Source organism: Microcaecilia unicolor, chromosome 6, assembly GCF_901765095.1.
Source record: "Microcaecilia unicolor chromosome 6, aMicUni1.1, whole genome shotgun sequence".
Taxonomy (NCBI): Eukaryota; Metazoa; Chordata; class Amphibia; order Gymnophiona; family Siphonopidae; genus Microcaecilia; species Microcaecilia unicolor.
This window is the reverse complement of record NC_044036.1, coordinates 251,952,644-251,975,951: the sequence shown is the minus strand read 5'-3', so window position 1 is coordinate 251,975,951 and position 23,308 is coordinate 251,952,644. Positions and strand designations below refer to the sequence as shown.

The 23,308-nt window shown below is 47.9% G+C and overlaps 1 protein-coding gene across 2 annotated transcripts in view; it reads right to left on the bottom strand.

The window, feature by feature from the left end:
- Window positions 1–23,308, bottom strand: part of LOC115472910 (collagen alpha-1(V) chain-like) — a 256,126-nt gene that overhangs the window by 22,333 nt on the left and 210,485 nt on the right. For both annotated transcript variants that reach the window (XM_030207418.1, XM_030207419.1), the window contains exons 32-36: window positions 15,935–15,988; window positions 10,743–10,796; window positions 4,064–4,117; window positions 3,925–3,978; window positions 3,758–3,811 (exon numbers count right to left, since the gene is read on the bottom strand). In XM_030207418.1, coding sequence (XP_030063278.1) covers window positions 3,758–3,811; window positions 3,925–3,978; window positions 4,064–4,117; window positions 10,743–10,796; window positions 15,935–15,988 — 270 coding nt within the window. The remainder of the gene's footprint in view (window positions 1–3,757; window positions 3,812–3,924; window positions 3,979–4,063; window positions 4,118–10,742; window positions 10,797–15,934; window positions 15,989–23,308) is intronic.

Genomic DNA, 23,308 nt, shown 5'->3' with positions numbered 1-23,308 from the left:
AATCTATACGTGAGTATGAAGCTTGTACTGATGAAAAGTACGTATAATCTCTCACTCCTTCATGACTTAACCTCCACACATCTAGAGCCCCCAGTGAATAAGCCAGGGATCCCAAGGCTAAAGAATCCTTGCTTGCCGGCTGCTGATTAACTCCTGATCGGTCTAAAGCCGGATTCACAACTTCATTAAAATTGCCCCCCAGTATCAGGGAGCCCTGTACAAATGTTGCAAGGGCATTCTTCACCTTTGTATAAAAGGCCCCTTGTTGTTCATTTGGTGCATATATGGATGCCAAGGTTAGGTCCACTTGGTCTATAACTATGTGCAAAAACAAAAAACGCCCTCCAGTGTCTCGTTTAATCTTCACTATTTGGGCTGCTACCGACTTGTGAAATAACACCGCCACCCCCCGTTTTTTAGATCCCTCAGTGGAGGAGGCAAAGAAGGCCCTGGGGTAGCTTGGATGGGAGAGAACTCACTCGTGCACCCGGCGAAGGTGTGTCTCCTGCAGCATAACTATATGGGCCTTTAACTGTGATAGTTCTTTGAATAACTTCTGCCTTTTCTGAGGCATGTTCAGCCCCTTAACATTGTAAGATATAATCTTTAGGTCATTACTCATTTCTTGGTGGTTGTCCGAAGCATTCCATACAGAGGAAACCGGTCCACTCCATGCATATATGCCCCCAGTACATGTATGTCTCCATACCAAGTCCACCCACCCAATCCCTATCTAATACCCCTCCCGCCCCCCCCCCCCCCCCTCCCATTTTAACATCAACCAGAGGACACACGTCCCCTTTGTGGAAAAAGAGAAAGTAACCCGCAATTGTCCCAACAGCCCCGCCCCTTAGCCCCTCCCCTGCACCCCCCCTTGCTACCCTCTACATCATTTCTCCCCCACTCCTTCTCTTGCTCAACCATCCACACTCCATACCACACCAATCTTACCATCCCCTTATATTCCCCACCCTACCTTTAACAACATAACAATTTAATTTTCAACATTCCTGTCTCCATTTTCCCTTGACTCTCTATGTGCTAATACCCTTGCAGGTCATTATTTGTTAAATAACAGGATACATTCTAAACATTTCAGAAAGAGAGAAAAAAAATATATTTTGTTATACCTTTCTACCAAACCACCATTTACCACAGTATTGTCCATTGTCCCTCCATCTTCCGAACAGGCCAGTCACCCTGGATTGTAAATTCCCTCTGGTCTGCCCTTCTTGGGTTCAGGTCTCTTCTGCAGCCGCTCTTCTTTTCGGGTTGCTCCGTTTAGGAGTTTGAGGGACCCACTGCCATATTTGTAGCTTCGCTTTGGTAGTGGGTGCCAGTGCGCCCGATGGTGTGCTCGAGTTCACCAGTCCCGCCGCATATAGGGATGCCCAAGCTTCTGACAATGTTTGAACTATGTACTTGGTTCCCTGCACCGTATAATTCAGGGAAAACGGGAATCCCCATCGATATGGGATCCGCTCTTTAATCAAAGTGTCCAGGGCTGGTCTCATTTGGCGCCTCTGCTATAAGGTGTATTGCGAGAGGTCTTGGTACACCGTTATTTTAGCTCCCCTGTGTTCCAAGTCATGCGCCTTCCGGGCACGGTTAATTATTTGCTCCTTAACTTCATATTTATGAAACCGTGCAATTATGTCCCGCGCTCGGTTTTCTTGCCGCTGACCAAGAGCCCTGTGGGCTCTGTCCAGTTCGATCACAACCCCTTCCGCCTCTGCACCCATCAAAGTTGCACACAGGCTTTTCACTATTTGTGGGACATCCTCGGTCTCCCCACCTTCAGGGACTCCCCGAAACCGGAGATTGTTCCTCCTGCCCCTATTTTCAAGATCGTCAAGCTTGTATGTCAGCTCCGTGGTTTTCTGTTCCAGCATTTGGATTTGTGCCTCATGTGCTAGCAGGGATTCGGCATGCTCTTACAGCTTTAATTCTGTGTCCTCAACTCTGCCTCCCAACTCCCGGAGGTCAGTGCTCAGCACATCCATTTTATCCAATATCTCCTCCTTTGATTTTTTAATAACGTCCTGAATGCCCAATAGCAATTGACACAGTTCGCTGGAGATTCCTTTTTTGGCAGGAGGCTTATGCGATTCCGCCACTGAAGGTGCTGAGTCTGAATCGGAAGGCGAGGCCTGCGCCACTGCCTCGTGGCGCTTCGTGGTCTTACTTGTTCTGCTGCCAACCTGCTTCTCCGCGTCTTTGTTTCGCGCCGAAAGTGCTTTGCTCATGGTGAGTCGCGGTGCGTTAGTCTGGGGTAAGTCTTTGAAGTTTTCAAGGTAGCGAAAAACCACTGATTTTAGCTTTTAATGAGGGTAAGGATCGGGAGCTACGAAGCTAGGCTGCCATCTTAAGCGGTGACGTCACTTCCTGTTTCTTGAATTTTATGCTGTTCCTCTCCTTCCATCTTTCCAACCATCCAACAGTGGCTTTGAATTCAGTTAGTCCAAGACTTTCAGCTAGCTTGTTAGTTCTCCATAAGCAGTGGACCACTGACAGGAAACTGTCTGCTCCTTACTCGAGAAAAACACTGAAGAAGAGCATCTTCTACCTCCTCAGCTTTTCCCGCCCGTTTTCGTTTCCATTGTGGATTTGTATTGTTTTGCCAGTCTTCCAGAAGCTGGTCTTTCTGCTTCAAGACACGTGAAATTTGATGACACCATATTCTTTAGCAATAGATGCTTGACTTTGTTTGTTTTCTAATTTTTTATGAACTTCTATTTGTTCAGTCAGTGTTAAAATCTTACAGTTCTGCCGCGATGACGACGACCCCGGTGCACGCTCTAACAGCATTCTTTTGCTTATTCTGCCTGTGGCAGTTAAAGAGGCAGTAAATTTCAAATCTCGTTGGTTGTCACGCGCCAATCGGCTTCCATATTCCATGTGTGCGCTTATGTGGAGTCTTTTGATGGTGCCAAAAACGGGACCGAAGTACGCCATGCAGTTAAACAGAGCATGAGCTTATCCACTGTGCACTTAAATGGAGTACACTGTATTATATATAAATATATTTCAACATTTTTATTGAAGAATCAACTTATTATACATAACCAATCAATTCAATATACAATATACTATATGGTAAATTGTACAGCAGTCACGAAACCAATGAGTTAATATTTGCCATCAATAATTTTTTGTTTTTCTCCTCCCCTTTCCCCTCTTTAACCCCTCCCCCCAATTTATAAGTTTTGTGAGCTTGGCAAGCAAACTGTTCTGTTAGGCATGGAATGCATTACCTGCCTTATTACATTTCAACGGTTTTTATTGATGATGTACCACGTCAAACAAAACCAATAAAGTCAAACATTTTGTAAACATTCAGTCATGTCATAATTGTACATATGCATCTAGTCTAACATCATCATCATTATTTTACATCCTTTCCTCCCCCTTCCCCCCCCCCCCAACCTCCCCTTTATTTTACTCCTTTACCTTTATCTACTTATTTCATGGTAATTATACTAGCAATATCTATTACAGGTCTTAACCGGTCTAAAATCCGGAGCAAATATCTGCTGGATGTCTCACTATCTAGGACGTATCCAATTTGTTAAGCACTGCACTTCTAGCCTGTATTATATATATATATATATTATTTTTTTTTTGTCTATGCATAATTCTCCCAGGAGTATTAGTTCTAGATCATGTTTCTTAAGCTTGGATCTATCCTTCTTCTTTTAATATTATATTCAGGTGTGCTTGTGCAGAAATTCAAGAAGTGGGGCATGCAGTCACTCACAGGCATCCCTGGTAACCCCAGCAAGCCCTGCAGACCAAGAGAACCAATATTGCCCTGTAAAACAAAACAACATATGTTAATTATCACCTTTCTACCAATCCAAACAGCTGAATTAGTCTTCCATTTTGGGGGAGACCTTGGTACTGAAAGGAGGGTGGAACCTTTACCTGTTCACCTTTCAGTCCTGGCTTGCCAGGTGCACCTACAGGTCCTTGCCTACCCTGAAATCAGGAAACATGGACAAGTGAGCATTCTGATAGGAAGAATGAAAGAGAAAGGAACTATATGAAAAACCCACTACCTCACCTTTAGACCGTCATCTCCTTGGGGTCCTGGGTACCCTGTAATGCCCTTTTCACCCTGGAAAGATCATTAACATAGCTACAGTTATTAGGCCTGGCACCATGCTATACCACACTTTGTTTCCTATACCAGATCTCATGAGGATATCAAACAAGAAGCTGCAACTTTGTCTGCAAATCTCTGCACTCCAGGAGGAACATGTCTAATGTTTCATCTATTCAATATCAAGGAATTCACCAGCTCAGGAAGCTAACAAGAGTATCATGGACAAATATGTATTTTGTGTCACTGTTTTATAATGCTGAAAGATATATGTTTGCTGTTTTACAACTGATTCAGCTACCTCTTGGACTACCTTAGAGAATGACATGGGGACAAAGATCACACGTGCCAGGGATGGTGTTAGGGGAGTGCCAGGGATGGTGTTTGGGGAGTGCAACTAGGGCAATTGCCCGAGAGCCCTAACTCTACTGGAAGCTGAAGAAGGCATAGCCTGGCAGTGGGTTTTGAGATCCCCTCCCAAATTTCTGCCCTGGATCCCAGCCCTGTCTGACACCAGCTCTGGCAGTATACACATTTGTAATCTGACATATTGTTCTCACAAATTGTAAACATTTGTTTTCTACATTTTGTCGCCGACATTGATCCCCACAGTCCTGCTCTGGGGCCTTCTTTCTGCCAAGTCCCGCCTTCTGATACAACTTCCTGTTTTGTATCAGAAGGCGGGACTCCAGAGCAGGCCTGTGGGGATCGCTGTTGGTGGTGGGTGAGGGGGGTGGGGGTGGGAGGAAGACAGACAGAAGAGAGGCCAGACCCGTGGGAGTGGTAATCAGGTTTTTTTTTTTCTTCCCCCCCCCCCCCCCCCCACAGGAGCAAGACTTTTTATTAGCAGGGCCAGTCTTAGGCAGGGGTAAGAGGGGCGGTCACACAAGGGCCCCGCAGTGCTTCCTCCTGCTCCTTGCTATTGCCGCACTGACTGATTTGCCTTTCCTCCCCTGAGCCGCAGGGTGCCCTCCTGGCACATACCCGAAGCCACCCTGGTGGTCTAGTAGATTCTTTGGGGCAGGAAAGATCCCCAGTCTTTTCTGCTCACTGTCTGTGCGGCGCTGACCCTCTTCCTGTCGCATCACTCTTTACAAATGACTGCTGAGACTTCCAGTAGCGGCCTCTCGAGACTTCCACTGAAGTCTGCAAGGTCGCCGTTGTAAGCCTCGGCAACCATTTTAAAGATGATGTGGTAGCAAGAGAGTCAGCGCCGGCAGCAGGCAGGAAAGACTGAGGATCTTTTCTGCCCCAAAGACTCTACTAGACCACCAGGGTGCTTCAGGTATGTGCCGGGAGGGCACCCTGGGCTCGGGGGAGCGGGAAGGAGGTCTGGAATAGGTAGGTGGGTAGGGAGGTGGGTGGGTGGGGAGGATACTGTAAAAAAAAAAATCAAGGTAATATCTGTTTCACCTTCTTGCGTAGCCAGATCCCTATGCACTCAAGCTGCTGCATCTATGTCTTTGTTTATTGTTGGTGGATTTTTAAATTTAATCTCACTTAGATTTTCAAACATGCTGGCTTGTGCATACGGATTGCACACAGAGGAAGTATAATAAGTAGAGTAGTAATTTGTTATAAATCATAATCAGTGTGTCATTTGGAGGGAAAGGGACACCCTAGTACTTATATTCGTGCAGAGAGTTTTTTTTTTCTTCTGGTAAAGGGCCACTAAACAGACATCATGTTATGAGAATCATGTGCTCAACATTCAGAGTTTCTATCTATCAATTTATTTACTTATTTATGGCATTTTATCCCACATTAAACATGAATTAGATTGAAACCTGGGAGCATTTAAAATCTTTTTTTTTCCAGTGCCTACATAAAAAAAAAAGATGGCATGTGGGAACTTGCTCCTTTTGCTTTGTGGAATGCAGTGGTATATTATAAAAATGCACTTGCCTTTTTTGAATTACTACTACTTTACAGAGAAGGTATTGATTAATGAGGGAAGGGGTTCCTTTGTGTGGAACTGTGCAAACATTGTCCAGTTCATTACACTATTAGCAGCCAAGTTCATACAAAGTTAATTATGTTCAGTGGAAAATAAATCTGTTGGCTCAGGCTGCTTGCTATGTGAATATTTATTCACTGTTTCATTATTGTTATCAAGTATTACATATTAAGGGGATTTGTTTTAATTAATCCAGTCCTTACATGCACATGTTTTTGCTTTTTAAACCCAAAGGTTTCCTATGATAGCATTGTGCATATTTAAATTAGTTTTATGTACAAGTTTTGCTTGACTTGTCTTTATTTGAAATAAAAAAAAGTTGAAAACACATCTTGTCAACAAGGGGCAGGGCTAGGTGGGGGCGGGTGGGCCCACCGAAGTGGTCTGCATAGGGCCCCGCAATTGCTAAGACCGGCCCTGTTTATTAGATGGGCATTTAGTGCACTATTAATTTGGTAAATGTTTTAAATTTTTAACTCCCCTCCATTGTCCAGCATTGCTTTCTCTCCCCTGACATAATTGTAGCAGAGGGAACGCATTGGCATTGGTTGCAAGTAGCATGTGGGAATTGCTGTTGGAGACCCTATGAAGAGCCAGATAAATGTGGGTGGGGAGAGGGGGAAAAGTGGTGAATTGGATTAGGAACTGGTTGACAGACTGACGACAGAAGGTGGTGGTAAATGGAGTTTGCTCGGAGGAGGGAAAGGTGAGTAGTGGAGTGCCTCAGGGATCGGTGCTGGGGCCGATTCTGTTCAATATATTTGTGAGTGACATTGCCGAAGGGTTAGAAGGTAAAGTTTGCCTATTTGCAGATGATACTAAGATTTGTAACAGAGTGGACACCCGGGAGGGAGTGGAAAACATGAAAAATGATCTGCAGAAGCTAGAAGAATGGTCTAAGGTTTGGCAATTAAAATTCAATGCGAAGAAATGCAAAGTGATGCACTAAGGGAGTAGAAACCCATGAGAGACTTATGTGTTAGGCGGTGAGAGTCTGATATGTACTGAGGGGGAGAGGGATCTTGGGGTTATAGTATCTGAGGATCTGAAGGCGACGAAACAGTGTGACAAGGCGGTGGCCGTAGCGAGAAGGTTGCTAGGCTGTATAGAGAGAGGTATGACCAGCAGAAGAAAGGAAGTGTTGATGCCCCTGTACAAGTCGTTGGTGAGGCCCCACCTGGAGTATTGTGTTCAGTTTTGGAGGCCGTACCTTGCTAAGGATTGTGAAGAGCAAAGAAACTACAAGCCCCAGAAGGCAGTGCAGCACAGAGAGATTCAGAACCAAGGAACTACAGAGTCCAGAAGGCAGGGCAACGTCAGAGAAACCAGGAACTAAGAAACTACAAGGCCCAGAAAGCAGTGCAGCAACAGCAGAGGGATCAGGTGAAGGGAGAAGATTCTATGCAAGAGAGGGAGGAGCTGGGGTGTGATTGGGAGATGGAATCAGATGGAGGAAGGGAGGAGCCCCTAGACCAAGAGGAAGGAGAGGAGAGAATGGAACTGGAGGAGGTGGAAGGAGGGGAGAATGAGGAGGAAATGGAAGTGCTGGTGGAAGGCTCTTAAAGTGAGTTATGAACTGAACTGGAGAGAGTCAGGGTTGCCAGGTGGAAAATTTTTTTCCCACCCAAACCAGCCTAAATCCAGCCCAAAACCCGCCCAAACTCAAACCCCGCCCCTGACACCCTCACCCCCGCGTCATCACCCCCGCCCCCGCTGTCATCAACCTCGCCCCCGCCCTCATCGGCCCCGCCTCCCCCGTCATCGACCCCGCCTCCCCTGTCATCGGCCCCGCCCAAAACATCTAAACCCGCCCAAAATGTTACTAACCCCGCCCCCGCGGCCGAAAAAACCGCCAAAAAAACCGCCTAAAAGGCAAAAAAGAAGCCCAAAAAACCGCAACCCGCCGCGGGCAAAAAGTTCCTGCGGCAGGTCGCGGAAAACCGCCCAATTGGGCAGTAAAACTGCCCACCTGGCAACACTGGAGAGAGTGAATGAAGCCTTGGTGAATTGACCTGGTGGGTGGATGTCAGGTGGTTTTGTGCTGACAAACAAGGGAGGGGGGTCATTAGGTCTAAGCGTGAGAAAGTGACTTAGACCATATTGCCATTGAATTGAACTGTTTAATTTCATTTCTAAGATGAACTGTGTTTGAAGGCAATGCTAAACTAAACTGTGTTTGAAAGCAGTGCTAAACTGAATTGATGAGGAAAACATTGCTAACTGAACTGAATTGTGAGCAGTGCTCATTAGCTGTGTGAAAGAGCAGTACCACTAAGTACTGGATTAGAAGCAGTGCTGGAGAAAACCATATTGAAAGCAGGGCCAAAGTGAACTGTGTGGAAAGCAGGCCCAAGCTGAACTGTATTGCAAGCAGGGCTCCAATGAACTGTGTTTAAAAGTGGAGCTACACTGAGGAGAGGGGAAGGCCTGTGAAGCCTTAAAGCAGATTAAATGTAATCAGGAGATAATAAAACACTTCTGGTGATTTGCCTGTTGTCCGGAGACCCTGATTGCAGACTGTCGACTCGGGAGTGAAGGGCGTGCTTGGTGAAGAAAGGAAGAGACTGAGAAAGAGTGTTGCGGATCTGGCGACTGAGCCTGACAGGATGTAAAAAAAATTGAAGCGGTGCAAAGAAAAGCTACGAGATTGGTATGGGATTTGCGTTCCAAGACGTATGAGGAGAGACTTGCTGACCTGAACATGTATACCCTGGAGGAAAGGAGGAACAGGGGTGATATGATACAGACGTTCAAATATTTGAAAGGTATTAATCCGCAAACAAATCTTTTCCAGAGATGGGAAGGCGGTAGAACGAGAGGACATGAAATGAGATTGAAGGGGAGCAGGCTCAAAAAAGATGTCAGGAAGTATTTTATCACAGTGGTGGATGCTTGGAATGCTCTCCCGCGGGAGGTGGTGGAGATGAAAACAGTAACGGAATTCAAACATGCGTGGGATATACATAAAGGAATCCTGTGCAGAAGGAATGGATCCTCAGGAGGTTAGCTGAAATTGGGTGGCGGAGCCGGTGGGGGGAAGAGGGGTTGGTGGTTGGGAGGCGAGGATAGTGGTGGGCAGACTTATACGGTCTGTGCCAGAGCCAGTGGTGGGAGGCGGGACTGGTGGTGGGGAGGCGGGGAATAGTGCTGGGCAGACTTATACGGTCTGTGTCAGAGCTGGTGGTGGGAGGCGGGGCTGGTGGTTGGGAGGAGGGGATAGTGCTGGGCAGACTTATACGGTCTGTGCCCTGAAAAAGACAGGTACAAATCAAGGTAAGGTATACACATATGAGTTTATCTTGTTGGGCAGACTGGATGGACCGTGCAGGTCTTTTTCTGCCGTCATCTACTATGTTACTATGATCTGTATGCTTCGGGGGGGGGGGTGTTAGCAGGAGAGGAGAGAAATGGGCGCCTGTATTTCATTATATTCAGCAGGTTTAAAATAATTTCCATATAGTCTGCCTTTTTAGTACAAAGCCATCCAGCCCAGAGGTGCAAATTAATTGTGGTATTAAAAATGTTAATTGTTTCCCACCCCTACTTTTTGCCATTCTAGCAGAGGTGATATACAAAGTTTTGCTTCCACACCTGTGGTAAATGCTGCTAATTTGTTTTTATTACCTCAGGTCTCCAACCTTGTGTCATTGCTGCCTAATTTGAAAATCAGCATCAAAATGGATAGAGAAAGACAGTATAATTGGATAAATTATTCAAAAACTTCAGCCATAAATCCCTGTGACACACCCCCATTTTCCAAAAAGAAAAAAATTAGAAATGCAAGTTTTAACTCATACACTAGTTAAGCTGCATGTGTGTGGGCACCAGTATTTTGCCATATGGTGCCACTCCTGCAGTCTCACCTAATAAAATGCTACAAAAGTCTATTATAGTTATGCCTATGCAATTAAAATAGCTAAAAATAGAGTAGTTGGTAAGTTTCCCCAAACACATGTTATAACCCACAATTATGGCTGGCGGCTCTCATTTCAATTATGGCCGGTGGCTCTCCCTTCCCTTCCCCTCCCCTCCCAGTTTATACCTTGTTATTTGCAGTAAGTCTTTGGCACTCCAGCAGTGCACTGGGCCTTTTGTTTTGACTCATCCCGCCCCTTCTGATGCAACTTCCTGTTTTCAGAAGGGGGTGCCAGGTCACAAGGAAAGGCCTGGTGCAGGCCGAGGCAGCCACTGCAGGGCGAAGATTTAATGCAAATAACAAGGTAAACTTGGAGGGGAGAGCTGCCGGCGGTCTGGGAGAGATGTCAGGCAGGTGAATGGAAGGAAGGAATTGAGAAAGAAAGGGGGGGGGGGCAATTGAGAGAACGAGAGAATGGGTGAAGGGAAGGCATGGGAGGCAGGGGAGAGAGACAGGATGGGTGAAGGACCCCTCCAAAGCTACCTTACTTTCTCAATGGCTGGTAGGGTAGCTGAAGCCCTGCCAGCTGAAGAAATTCGATACGAGTCACCCCTTTGGAAGTGGATTTTTTCAACTGGCTTTGGCATCCCCACCAGCAAAAGTATGATATCTAATTTGGGGGGGGGGGGCGGGGAGAGAAAATGTGTGCCCCCCCCCCCCCCCCCAATGAGCATCTGGCTATGTCTCGACATTAATCGTGATTAAAATGTTTAATCAAACTGCAGCCCTAATAATAATGTGAAGTCAACAGAACACATCTCTTGTACCTTCCATCCTTTGGGTCCTGGCTCTCCCTTTTCTCCTCTCAATCCAGGAATACCCTGTGAAGAGAAACCCACACTCAGAGCATGGACTGGATAGTGCACATTGGCTATCTTGTCACTCCTAGCCAGCACTCTGCTCTTATTTCTCTGTTTCTTTGCTTTTAATGATCTGTTATTTCTTCTCACAGATGGGTAACGCGGGTCTGTGTTGCCGGTCCAGAGCTTGTAACAAGCTTTAAAAAATAAGTTTTGAAGCACAAAATGTGCTACATTGCGCATGTGTGCCTTTTTCAATTCTCTTTTTTCCACGGTGAAGAGAGAGGATGTGTCATTGTCCACTCCTCACAGCTTTTTGTGCCTTCCTTTTTTCTCTCTCTTTTTCTTAATACCTCTTTCAGGATTTTCCTTATTTTATCCTACCCCTGCAAACTGTATTCTCTGTCTTTGAATGAAGTCGAGAACACAGTTGGCCAGAGAGGCTCAGAAAAAAAGATTTTTGGAGTCAGATCCGAAGCCTCGAAATTGGTGTCAGCATTAGCATTGAGTGCATCGGTCCATACGTATGCAAGACCCTTGCGCACTGGGAGTGATCATGCATCAAGTGGGTCTCCATCTGCCTCAACGCTGGCCGCTATGCAGGCTCCCTGGGACCGATCAGTGTTGGACCCAATCCCGAGGCAACGAGAGGACTCAACGTCATCCTCTGGCACTGGGCGCATTGATGCCAGCATTGGAAGAAGCACTGGCATCAATCCCCCTCAACGCATGGTGCTGGGGCACTAAGGATTTCATTGGTCCCTTAGAAGTGTTGGCACCGGGAGGACTGCTCCCCCTCCGCACCGGGAGAACCACTCCCCCTCCATAAAGGAGGTGCTGATGCGTGGGTCTCCACACAGTTGCCTCATCATTCTCTGGTGGTGGAATCCATGCTCAAAAGGGCCAGGAGTTCTAGGGACTATACTTCAGCTTGCCCCCTAGAAGAGAAGATAGAATCCTGGATTCTTTTGGGCAGAAGATGTATCAGGCCTCCATGCTCATCTCCCTTATCCAATCCTACCAGCTCTACACAAGCCTGTACTTGCGGTCCGTGGTGTCTAGTATGTCTGATTTAGCAGACTTTCTCCCACCGGAGCAGGCTGAATCTGTTCGCCAGCTGGTGAAGCAGCAGAAGTCATGTCATAAATTCTTGGCCAAGGTCGCCTACAACACTTTTGATGTGGCCTCTAGAATCTCTGCTGAGAGCACAGCAACGTACAGACTCTCATAGCTGCATCTCTCTGACTTGGACCAAGTGATCCAATAGTGATTGTCAGATACCATGTGCCGGGAGGGGGGGGGGAGGGAGTAATCTTTTTGGAGAGAAGGTGGAGGAGGTTGCTGACTTCATCAAGAGGCACACTGATACCATTGATTCTCTCTCTTCCCCGCTGGGTGCCTTCTGCACCTGCTTCCTCTAGGATGATTTTTGTCAAGTTGAGGAGTATTTATTACTCGCAGAGGCGTAGGTAACCCCTTCTTCTCACCAGCCTTGGCAGCCAGCACCCTCATTCTCATGAACAGCGTGTGCCTAAGGCCCAGACGGCTCCCCAGTCAAAGCAGGGGGTGAGCTTTTGACTGACTCCAGCAGAGCATAACCACTGTAAAAGTGACCATCCTGGATGACTTGCTGGGGGGGGGGGGGGGGGGGAGCTTTACCAAGAAAGGTGGGCCCTTGTAACCTCCGACCGGTGGGTTCTTTAAATAGTCTCAGTTATGCCCTGCATTGGCTTCAAAGACCATCAGATTGCCCACTGAGTGCACATCACCTCAACTCTCAGCACAAGCAGCTACTTGCAGAGGAACTCTCCACCCTTCTTAAGGTCTGTGCAGTCAAACCCATTCCTCCCAGGGAAGGGATTCTATTCCAGGTACATCTTGTGCAAAAGAAAACGGGGGTGATGGCATCCCATCCTATACCTGAGGGGCCTGAACAAATTCCTGGTCAAAAGAGAAGTTCAGAATAGTTTCCCTGGGTACCCTGCCATGCTTCAGGAAAATGATTGAGTATGCTCTCTGGACTTAAAAGGATGCTTATACTCGTATCCTGATACTTCCAGCTCACAGAAATAGCTTTGATTTTGGCTGGGGACACGTTACTTCCAGTATTGCATGTTGCCTTTTGGCCTCGTGTTGGCTCCCAGGGTTTTCACCAAGTGTCCAACTGGCTGATGAAGAGCATGTCCATATGTACCCCTGTCTTGACAACTGGCTGACGAAGAGCACATCGTGCGACAGGGCTCAGGAGTCCATGCGGAGGACTATTCGGGTGTTAGAGCTACTAGGGTTTGCCAAGTCCCATCTGTTCCCTGTCCAGTGATTAAAGTACACTGGAGCCCTGCTGGATACTCAGCTAGCTCATGTTTTTCTCCCTATGGCGCAGGCAGATGCTGTCGCCCTTGCCACTCGCATCCGAGCAGTTTGGCATATCACAGTCAGATGTTGAGGTGCCACATGGCCTCTGCTGTTCATGTGACACCCATGGCATGTCTTCACATGAGAACTGACAAATGGACCCTAGCTTCCCAGTGGTGTCAGGTCACGGGGAACCTAGAGGATGTCATCAGAGTTCTGCCAGAGTTGGTTCAGTCCTTACTCTGGTGGACAATTTGACCCAATTTGACTCTGTGACTCCCATTCCAAATTCCACAGCCCATGAAAGTGCTGACGATGGATGCATCCCACCTAGAATAGGGAGCTCATTTAGACGGGCTTCACACTCAAGGTGCTTGGTCAACCCAGGAAAGAGATCTCCAAATCACTCTTCTGGAGCGCCAGGTGATCTGGAATGCTCTAAAGGCTTTCAGGAATCGGCTAAACAATCAAATTGTACTCATTCAAACAGACAATCAAGTTGCCATGTACTACATGAACAAACAGGGGGACACCAAATCACAACCTCTGTGTCAGGAGGCTGTCCGGATGTGGCGTTGGGTGCACCAGCACGGGATGCTCTTCAAGGCCACGTACCTGGCGGGAAAATTCAACAGCCTGGCAGACAGACCAAGCAGGGTCATGCAACCACACGAGTGGTCCCTCAGCATGGGTGTTGCCCGTAAGACCTTCTGAACATGGGGCACCTCCTCTGTGGATCTCTTTGCCACTCAGTCCAATCACAAAGTTCCTCAGTTCTGTTCCAGGCTCCATGACAGACTAGCATCAGATTTCTTCTTCCTTCATTGGGAACTTCTGTATGTGTATTCTCCCATTCCTCTTGTGGGGAAGACTGTTGAAACTCAAGCAAGGTCACAGGACCATGGTCTTGATTGCTACCTACTGGCCTGGACAGATCTGATTCATTCTTTTTCTAGAGTTATCCTCTGAAGAACTGTGGAGATTTGCATGTTTTCCAACTCTCATCATGCAGAATGAGGGATATCTTCTGCATCCCAACTGTCGGTCTCTGGCCCTCAAAACCTGCATATTGAGAGCTTAGAATATGATTCTTTGCATATTCCTGAGGGTGGCTTCAGGGTCTTGCTGGCTTCCAGAAACGATTCCACTAAGAGGTGTTACTCTTTCAAATGGAAGAGATTTGCCGTCTGGTGTGAGGGCAAGGCCATAGATCCTATTTCCTGCCCTGCACAGACCCTGCTTGAATACCTTCTACACCTCTCTGAGTCTGGTCTCAAGACCAACTCCGTAAGGGTTCACCTCAGTGCAATTAGTGCTTATCAACGTGTAGAGGGTAAGCCCATCTCTGGACAGCCTCTAGTTGTTCACTTCATGAGAGGTTTGCTTTTGTCAAAGCCCCCTGTCAAACCTCCGCCTGTGTCATGGGACCTCAACGTCATTCTTACCCAGCTGATGAAAGCTCTTTTTGAGCCACTTGATTCCTGTCATCTGAAGTACTTGATCTGGAGTGTTATATTTTTGTTGGCTGTTACTTCAGCTCGCAGGGTCTGTGAGTTTCATTCCGCCAACCTTATGCCCATCCTAGTGAAAGTGCACTACACACCTTGGTCTGCAAGCGAGCATTGGCCTTTTACTTGGAGCGGACTAGGCCCTACAGACAGTCCACCCAACTTTTTGTTGCTTTTGATCCCAATAGGATGGGGGTCGCCATCGGGAAATGCACCATTTCCAACTGATTGGAAGATTGCATTTCTTTCGCTGTCATGCCAAGGCTTAGTGTCAGAGCCATGGCTGCGTCGGTAGCCCACTTGAAGTCAGCCTTCATTGAAGAATTTTGCAAGACTGCGACGTGGTCTTCAGTCCACACATTCATAACTCAGTACTGCAGCCACAGTCTGTGTAGACAGACAGTAATGCAGAATTTGTTTGGAGTCTAGAGTCCAACTCATTTTGTTCTGTTCCAGGCTGCACTTTCACCCAGTTGTATATAGTTTCAGGTTAATTACTTTTTTGCTCTCGCAGCTGCAAGGTCCAATTGACCACTGGTTTTTGTTTTTGGTGAGCCTGGTAGCTAGGGATTTCCATCTGTGAGATTTATAGGCCTGACTGTCCTCGGAGAAAGCAAAGGTACTTACCTGTAGCACGTATTCTCTGAGGACAGCAGGCCTTATATTCTCACATACCCTAACCACCTCCCCTTGGAGTTATCTCCTTTTTATTATGCTTTATATTGTGTTGCTGGTCCTGTGCTCTTGTGGTGGGCAGGAAGGCACTCGTGCATGCATGATGGAGCGTGTCTCACACTCAAAAACCCTATTTTTTAAGCTTGTTACAAGCACCGGACCGGCAATGCAGACCTGTGTTACCCATCTGTGAGAATATAAGGCCTGCTGTCCTTGGAGAATGCATGCTATAGGTTAAGTATCTTCACTTTCTTAACCCATTGCTCCTGCTAGCATACAACAGACACACCCTTCACCCCTGCTAGCAGAGAAAGGAAATGCTAACAGTTATTGCAAGACTTGCTGCCACCCTCTGGATTAAACAAAATTAATATAACAGCACAGAGATGAAGAATTATGCATTTAAATAGTGCCTCCATTTTCAGCAAGAAAACTGCTGAATGCAAAATCCTTCCAGGACCTCTAACCAGCATTACAGGGGAAAGCAGAAAAGGCCAGTTCAACTATTAGCAATGGTATATATCAGAAAGGTAGACTCAATCTCTGTGAGGCAGAGAAGAGTCCTTTCCAGTAAATACCTCTAAAAGCTTGTTTTCTGTCAGTGTTTCCTTTTTAACTTACATAAGGTCCTTGTGGTCCTTTTGGCCCTTCCAAACCCATTTCTCCCACAAAGCCCTGAAATAAAGAATTTGATAAATCTGTCAGTCCTAAATTCCATATCACATCAATAAAGCTGTCTTTATTCTTGGTACTTATGTCACTCACAGGCACAGTAAGTAAACAAGCAAACCAGAATGTATATAAGCATCAGCATTTGAGGTGCTAGAGATATCTCAGAATTCAACCAGGGTTGATAATACTATACACAAGTGACTAGAAAGAACACTCTATTCAGAAAAGAAGCTGCTTCCTGTCTGACCCAAAGGTAAAACTAATGGGGAGTGGAGCAGTAGTTGGTGAGAGCAGAGCAGGGCAGCAATCCCTCCTCTCTCTCAAAAGCCCAACCCAAGTCTTAAAGGGTGCCAGCAGCCTTTGCTCTGTCATGTGCCACCCCACTGGAAACAAGTTATGTCAGAGAGGGTGGGATGTGCTAGAGGGCACCAGCGGGGAGGGGTGTGCGTGTGGAATGGATGCTGAACCACAGGCGGAGAGGAGGGAGAAATGCCAGACTGGGATTTTGGCACCCATTTATCACCAGCATCCTGAGCCAGTGTTTTACCTGGTCCATAGGTTGAGCTTGTGCTGGAGCTGGGGCAACATGCCTATCATAGTCCCTGCTTATCTCTTGAAGGGTTACCATATTTGGTCCCCCCAAAAAGAGGGCACATGCCCCTTCCCCTTTCACACCCCTGTTCCACCCCCTGTCACATATCACCCCACCCCTTTCACCCCCACATCACACACACCCCCCCTAAGGGTGTCCTAGCCTCCCCCCCTTACTCTACTGCCCTGGTGTTCTAGTGACCTCGGGGCAGGAAAGAGCCCCCTCTTATTTCCTGCCCGGAGCGCTGCCCTGCATTCTGTTCCCCTTGCAATGCTGAGTGCTGATGGTCCCGGCGCCGATTCAAAATGGCTGCCGAGAGTTGAAGCGGCCTCGCTTCAACTCAGCACCCATTTTGAATGGTGATAGTGCCCAAGGCCCCATTTAGAATACTGTGTGCAATTCTGGAGACCACACCTATGAAAAGATATAAACAGGATGGAGTCTGTAGGGGGCTACAAAATTGGTCAGTGTCTCTGTTATAAAGCATATGGGGACAGACTTAAAGCTCTTAATGTACAGGAGGTGAGCCTCTTTCAAATGAGGGAAAACTCTGGAATGAGAGGACACAGGATGAAGTTAAGAGGTTATAGGCTCAGGAGTAATTTGAGGAATACTTTTTCACAGAAAGGGTGGTGGATGAGTGGAATCGCCTCCCGGTGGAGAAGAGGACTGTGTCTGAATTTAAGAAAGTATGGGACAGGCACGTGAAATCTCTTAGGGAAAAGAGGAGATAGTGATTTGCTGTGGATGGGCAGACTGGATGGGCCATTTAGCTCCTATCTGCCATCATATTTCTATGTTTCTAGTAAGGTTATCCTGAAAACTTGACTGGTTAGGTGTTTCCCAAGGACTGGGTTGAGAACCCCTGGTTTAAGGTAACATATGCTTCCACTGGCAGTACCAAAGGAAACCTGGATTTTGTACTACCTACTCTGTCCTGTAGCTTCAAGGTGAGCAAAGATTTGCTTTTCCAGCAGTACCTAAGATGGTTTGGGTTTTACTCTACCAGGTTTGTAAAGTTTTCCACGCAGAGAGTTTGTATTTGAAGCCAGGAGCACCAACAAACAGAGGTTTGATATTCCACTTGAGGCTAGACTAGTGGGCTTAACTTTTCCCAGAGACCATGTGGGTCTGTCATTTGGCATGTTGTGCTTCAGCAGTAATGATTGGATGAAGGGTGAAGTCCACGGTTTGCATCTTAGTCTCGCTCTTCTAAGCTGAGTTTTGGGTGGAAGTTTTATTATTTTCTGCTATCAATTATCTTTGTGGAATTTACTTCAGTTGCTCCTGAGGGTTCTTGGTCTTATCTACACTTTTCTTTTTTCATGGAGTTTATCCTCAAACGCAGTTATTCAACCTCTTAAGTGTTTTGGTTTCTGCTGGTTCCCAAGAGAACTTGGACAGATGCCATGGCTCTGTCCTTAGGGTATTTCTCCCCATAGGTATTCCTGTCACAGATGGGTTCTTGGGTTATGGTACATGAGCTGGAATTATACAATCACATTCTGCTTTAACACTTAGGCTGAGCCTCCGGCCTTGAGTGCCTTGTTTTCTCCGCAGGTCTGAGGTATTCATTGGCTACCTTCTGATACAGTTTCCAGTGAACTGCATTTGGCTTGGTCATGGAGTTGGTGTGATATAATTGTGTGCTAACTGCAAAGATCATAGAATTCTTAACTATTCTGTAAGGTGATATAATTGTAATAATATGTTTTATTATTCTGGATTAGATCAAAGATCTGTTTCCCTTGGGAGCAATTTGTCCAAATGGGTTAGTTTTGCACATACCATGACAGGAATGAACCTCACTCTTAAGCCAGGGTATGTGGAGTATGATCTCAGTCTCTCAAATTTACTCTTAGTGCTTGCCATAGTACTTGCATTGTGCCAAATAGAGCTTCTTTCTGGAGTTCATGAGATGCAACAAGTATAGGCAACTTATTCAGGTACACTAGGAAGTTCTTTCTGATCAAGCCTGTGGCACCCAAACTGATGGAAAATATTTCAGTATCTTTCTGTCACATTTTGTAGGTCTCAGACTGCATTTCTTAGTACTTGAGGATGTTCCCTCTCTCCACATGATTCACTGAGTAATCATGTGGGACTGACACCTCTATAATCAATGCTGTTCTGGTGTCTTTCTCTTTTACCACACTATGGTGCCCTTTTACAAAAGGGTGCTACTGCATGGGTAGCATATGGGAAAACAGCACTACTGCTGGGCACACCCAGGCTCCCTGTGGTAACTCTGGTTTTGGCGCATGCCATTTCCCACGCTAGGTGCAGGGAGTAGGCGTTCCTGGTGGTAATTGGGCAGAGTACGGCCACTGCTGTAGGTGTAGTGCGTGAGCCCTTTCTGCCTACTAAATGGGTGGCAGTAAGGGCTCAGGTAGTAAATGGCCATGTGCCAATTGGAAAATTAATGCACGGCCATTAAGGACCTCAATCAAAAAATAGGGATTTCCTGCCGCAGTAAAGAGTGGCCTTGGCGTGTGGAAATCCCATATGCCCACACTACCGCAGGCCACCTTTTACTGTGGCTTGGTAAAAGGGCCCCTGTGTATGATTTTCTTGCATACAGCTTTTTATTAGTTGGGATGGGGATGTCCCAGGTGATCATAACCTATTTTTTCCACAGTTCTCTTAGGGTCATGATCCCAATGCTTTTCCCTGTACACAGATATTGTAATGCTTACAGAGTTTTCAGTGAATTAGATGTGGCACTTTGTTGCAGTGGCGTACCAAGGGGGGGGGGGGGCGGTCCGCCCCGGGTGCCAGTGGGTGGGGGGTGCTCCGCTCCCGCCGCCTCCCGTGGCTGTTCCCGCGGCGCCGCACATTTAAAAAACCGGCGAAGCAGCGTCGCAGGCAGCGCCTCGTGCCCTGCTTGTAAAAAAAAAAAAAAATCAAATCTCCTTCCTCCTTCTCCTCCTTGTCTTGACGTCGACTCGGGCCTTCCAATCAATTTGATTGGAAGGCCCGAGTCGACGTCAAGACGAGGAGAAGGAAGGAGATTTGATTTTTTTTTACAAGCAGGGCACGAGGTGCTGCCTGCGACGCTGCTTCGCCGGTTTTAACAGGACTGAGGTGGGGAAGGAGAGGGGCGAAAGGGACTCGGGTGGGGGTGTTCAGAGGGGAGAAGGGGACTGGGGTGGGGATCTCAGAGGGGAGAAGGGGAGGGGAGAAGGGGACTGGGGGGGGGTGTTCAGAGGGGAGAAGGGGGACTGGGGTGGGGTCTCAGAGGGGAAAAGGGGAGGGGAGAAGGGGACTGGGGTGGGGATCTCAGGGAGGGGGAGGGGAGAAGGGGACGGGGTGGGGATCTCAGAGGGGAGAAGGGGACTGGGGTGGGGATCTCAGAGGGGAGAAGGGAAGGGGAGGGGAGAAGGGGACTGGGATGGGGGTGTTCAGAGGAGAGAAGGGGACTGGGGTGGGGGTCTCAGACAGGGAGGGGAGAAGGGGACTGTGGTGGGGGTCTCAGACAGGAGAAGGGGAGGGGAGAAGGGGACTGGAGTGGGGGTGTTCAGAGGGGAGAAGGGGACTGGGGTGGGGATCTCAGAGGGGAGAAGGGGAGGGGAGAAGGGGACTGGGGTGGGGGTGTTCAGAGGGGAGAAGGGGACTGGGGTGGGGTCTCAGAGGGGAAAAGGGGAGGGGAGAAGGGGACTGGGGTGGGGATCTCAGACAGGGGAGGGGGAGGGGAGAAGGGGACTGGGGTGGGGACTCAGAGGGGGGAAGGGGAGGGGAGAAGGGGACTGGGATGGGGGTGTTCAGAGGAGAGAAGGGGACTGGGGTGGCGGTCTCAGACAGGGGAGGGGAGAAGGGGACTGTGGTGGGGGTCTCAGACAGGAGAAGGGGAGGGGAGAAGGGGACTGGGGTGGGGGTGTTCAGAGGGGAGAAGGGGGCTAGAACTGGGGGCTGAAAAAAGGGGCAGAGAGAGAGAGGGGACAGATCCTAGATGGAAGGGGGAGCGAGAGGGAGGGCAGACCCTGGATGGATGGGAGAGGGAGGGCAAATGGTGGATTGAAGGGGCAGAGAGAAAGGGCAGACAGTGGATGGAAGGGACGGCAGAGAGGGCAGACACTGGATGGCAGAGAGACAGAGAGAGAGAGAGAGAGAGAGAGTGAAGACAGATGCTGGATGGAAGGAAGACGGTGAAAAGAAGATGAGGAAAGCAGAAACCAGAGACAACAAACTGTAAATAAAATATATTTTTTTTATTTTTTTTGCTTTAGGATAAAGTATTGTAGATGTGTTAAATGTTTATAATAGAACATGTAAATAAGGTAATCTTTTTATTGGACTAATTTTAATACATTTTGACTAACGTTCGGAGAACAAAACCCCCTTCCTCAGGTCAGGATAGGATACTGTAACAGCACTATACTGTACTGACCCGAGGACGGAGGTTTTGGCCTCTGAAAGCTAAATGTATTAGTCCAATAAAATGGTATTATTTTACTTTCTATATTTGTTTTATTTCTATTTGTTAATTTGTAAAGTGGTGATTGGTACTTGTTAGGGTTTTTTTTCAAATTTACATCTGCTGTCTTTATATTTTGCACAGTACTAGGGGACAGTTTCTGTTTCTGTGGTGTTGCATTGTATGCAGAGTCTGGCATTGGGGGTTCAGTTTAATTTTTGTCTAATTAGAAAGTTTATGATTACTTATTCTTTAGTGGATTAGGGTGTATCTGTGTTTGTGAAAAAGACATGGCTTTCAGTTGGCATTGACTGTGCAGGATCTACGATCTGTACTATTCTGTCTGGTTTCGTTTTACAATACGTGAATTGATGTTCTAGTGCTCACTGTAGTGTTTCAGATGCTTTCCTTTTCCTTGTGTGACTCGTAGAAATGACTGCTTATGGTATGGTAGAATTGCTCTATAGGTCCTGAGTGTTTTGTATTCTCGGCATGCCTAGTACTGGATTTGGGGGGGGGGGGGGTGTTAAAAAATGACCGGCCCTGGGTGTCAACTACCCTAGGTACGCCACTGCTTTGTTGTATCTTTCTGTATAAAATTTTTCCACCATCAGCACTTCGCAGCCAGCCACGAGCTGAATAACTGTTTCTTTCTTACAGAATCTACAGATTTCTGTTGTACCAGTTTTTTTCAATGCTTGCTGTAACCATCTCGTCCGTAATCCGCTGTCCTGGGCTGCAACTCTCTATCGCTCATCCTCAGGTTTCAATTCAGCGCTCCTTAACCATTAATGTGTCCGATTTCAAACCACGAACCTGTAGTAATGCTTTGTATTTCCCACTATAGTTTCTCCGCTGCTAAACCAGTTCCTTGAAGAGTGTTTTTTCTCTTCCTCTGCAAATTCTGTTGCTTCCTTTTTGCTACCAATGGCTTTTCACCCATTCCTTCTACTCATTGGAATGCTTGTCCTGCCTTCATTTTTTGTTTGCGGAAGGGCGGGACCAGAGGCAGAGCTGAAACAGAAGCGAAGGCAGTGTGAAGCGCCGTGCCTGTTCGACTTCACTGTTGCCGGCGGAGAACTAGGTAAAAAGTTTTAAATAACAGCGGGCACTTACGAAGGGGACAGCCAGCCGCACATGTCCTGCTTCCACTCGGAGGGCACAGAGAGGGAGGGAGGCACGGGAACTCGGAGGAGAGGGGGGGCGTGGAACTCAGACGGGAGTGGAAGGAGGGAGGGGGGAGGTAGGGGGGCACGGAACTGGTGCTGGCTTCCCTTCCCAGGTCGTCGTGAACTCGGGGGGGGGGGGGGGGGCAATTCTGTGCAGACCTCTGGAGGAGAGGTTGGGCGTGGAACTCAGACGGGAGTGGAAGGAGGGAGGGAGGGGGGCATGGAACTGGTGCTGTCTTCCCTTCCCAGGTCATCGTGAACTCGGGGGGGGGGGGGCGATTCTGTGCAGACCTCCGGTGGCTGGTGCTGGCTTCCCTTCCCTCTCACTTCCCATTGGTCCGACCTGTGACATCATCCCCAGGGCGGACCAATGGGAAGTGTGTTACGAACCCAGGCATCCAGACGGAGGTGCAAATTATTATATAGGATAATAATAATAGCAAGCACACACCTTGAAATTAAGCACACACCTTGAAATAATAGCAAGCACACACCTTGAAATTAGAATGCCCTCCCGCAGGAGGTGGTGGACAGGGCCGTGCCAACACGGTAAGCGAGGTAAGCATGGCAGGGGGGCGCTTCCCTCTGGGGGGCGCCGCCGCACCATGCTCACCTCACTCGCCCTCCCGCTGCCATTGTTCAACTGCCCGCCCTCTTCTCCCCCCCCCCCCCAATATCCCGTTTCTTTTTTTTTCTTTTTAAATTTACCTCCGTGGCGGTCCAGCAGCGCAGCGTCAGTGAAGGAGGCGGCGCTCCCGACGTCTCTAGCCTTCCCTTCGCTGTGTTCCGCCTTCTTCTGACGTCATTTCCTTGACGTCAGAAGAAGGCAGAACACAGCGAAGGGAAGGCTAGAGACGTCGGGAGCGCCGCCTCCTTCACTGACGCTGTGCTGCTGGACCGCCACGGAGGTAAATTTAAAAAGAAAAAAAAGAAAAGGGATGTTGGGGGGGGGGGGGGAGAGAAGAGGGCGGGCAGTTGAACAATGGGAGCGGGAGGGCAGGGGAGAGATGAGAGCATGGATGCAAAGGGGGAGGGGAGAAGAGGGCGGGCCAGGCCAGGCCAACTGGGACATGATGGGACATGGGAGCGACAGGAGAGAGAGGAGCATGGATGCAAGGGGGGGTCATGGAAGGGAGAGAGGGGAATTG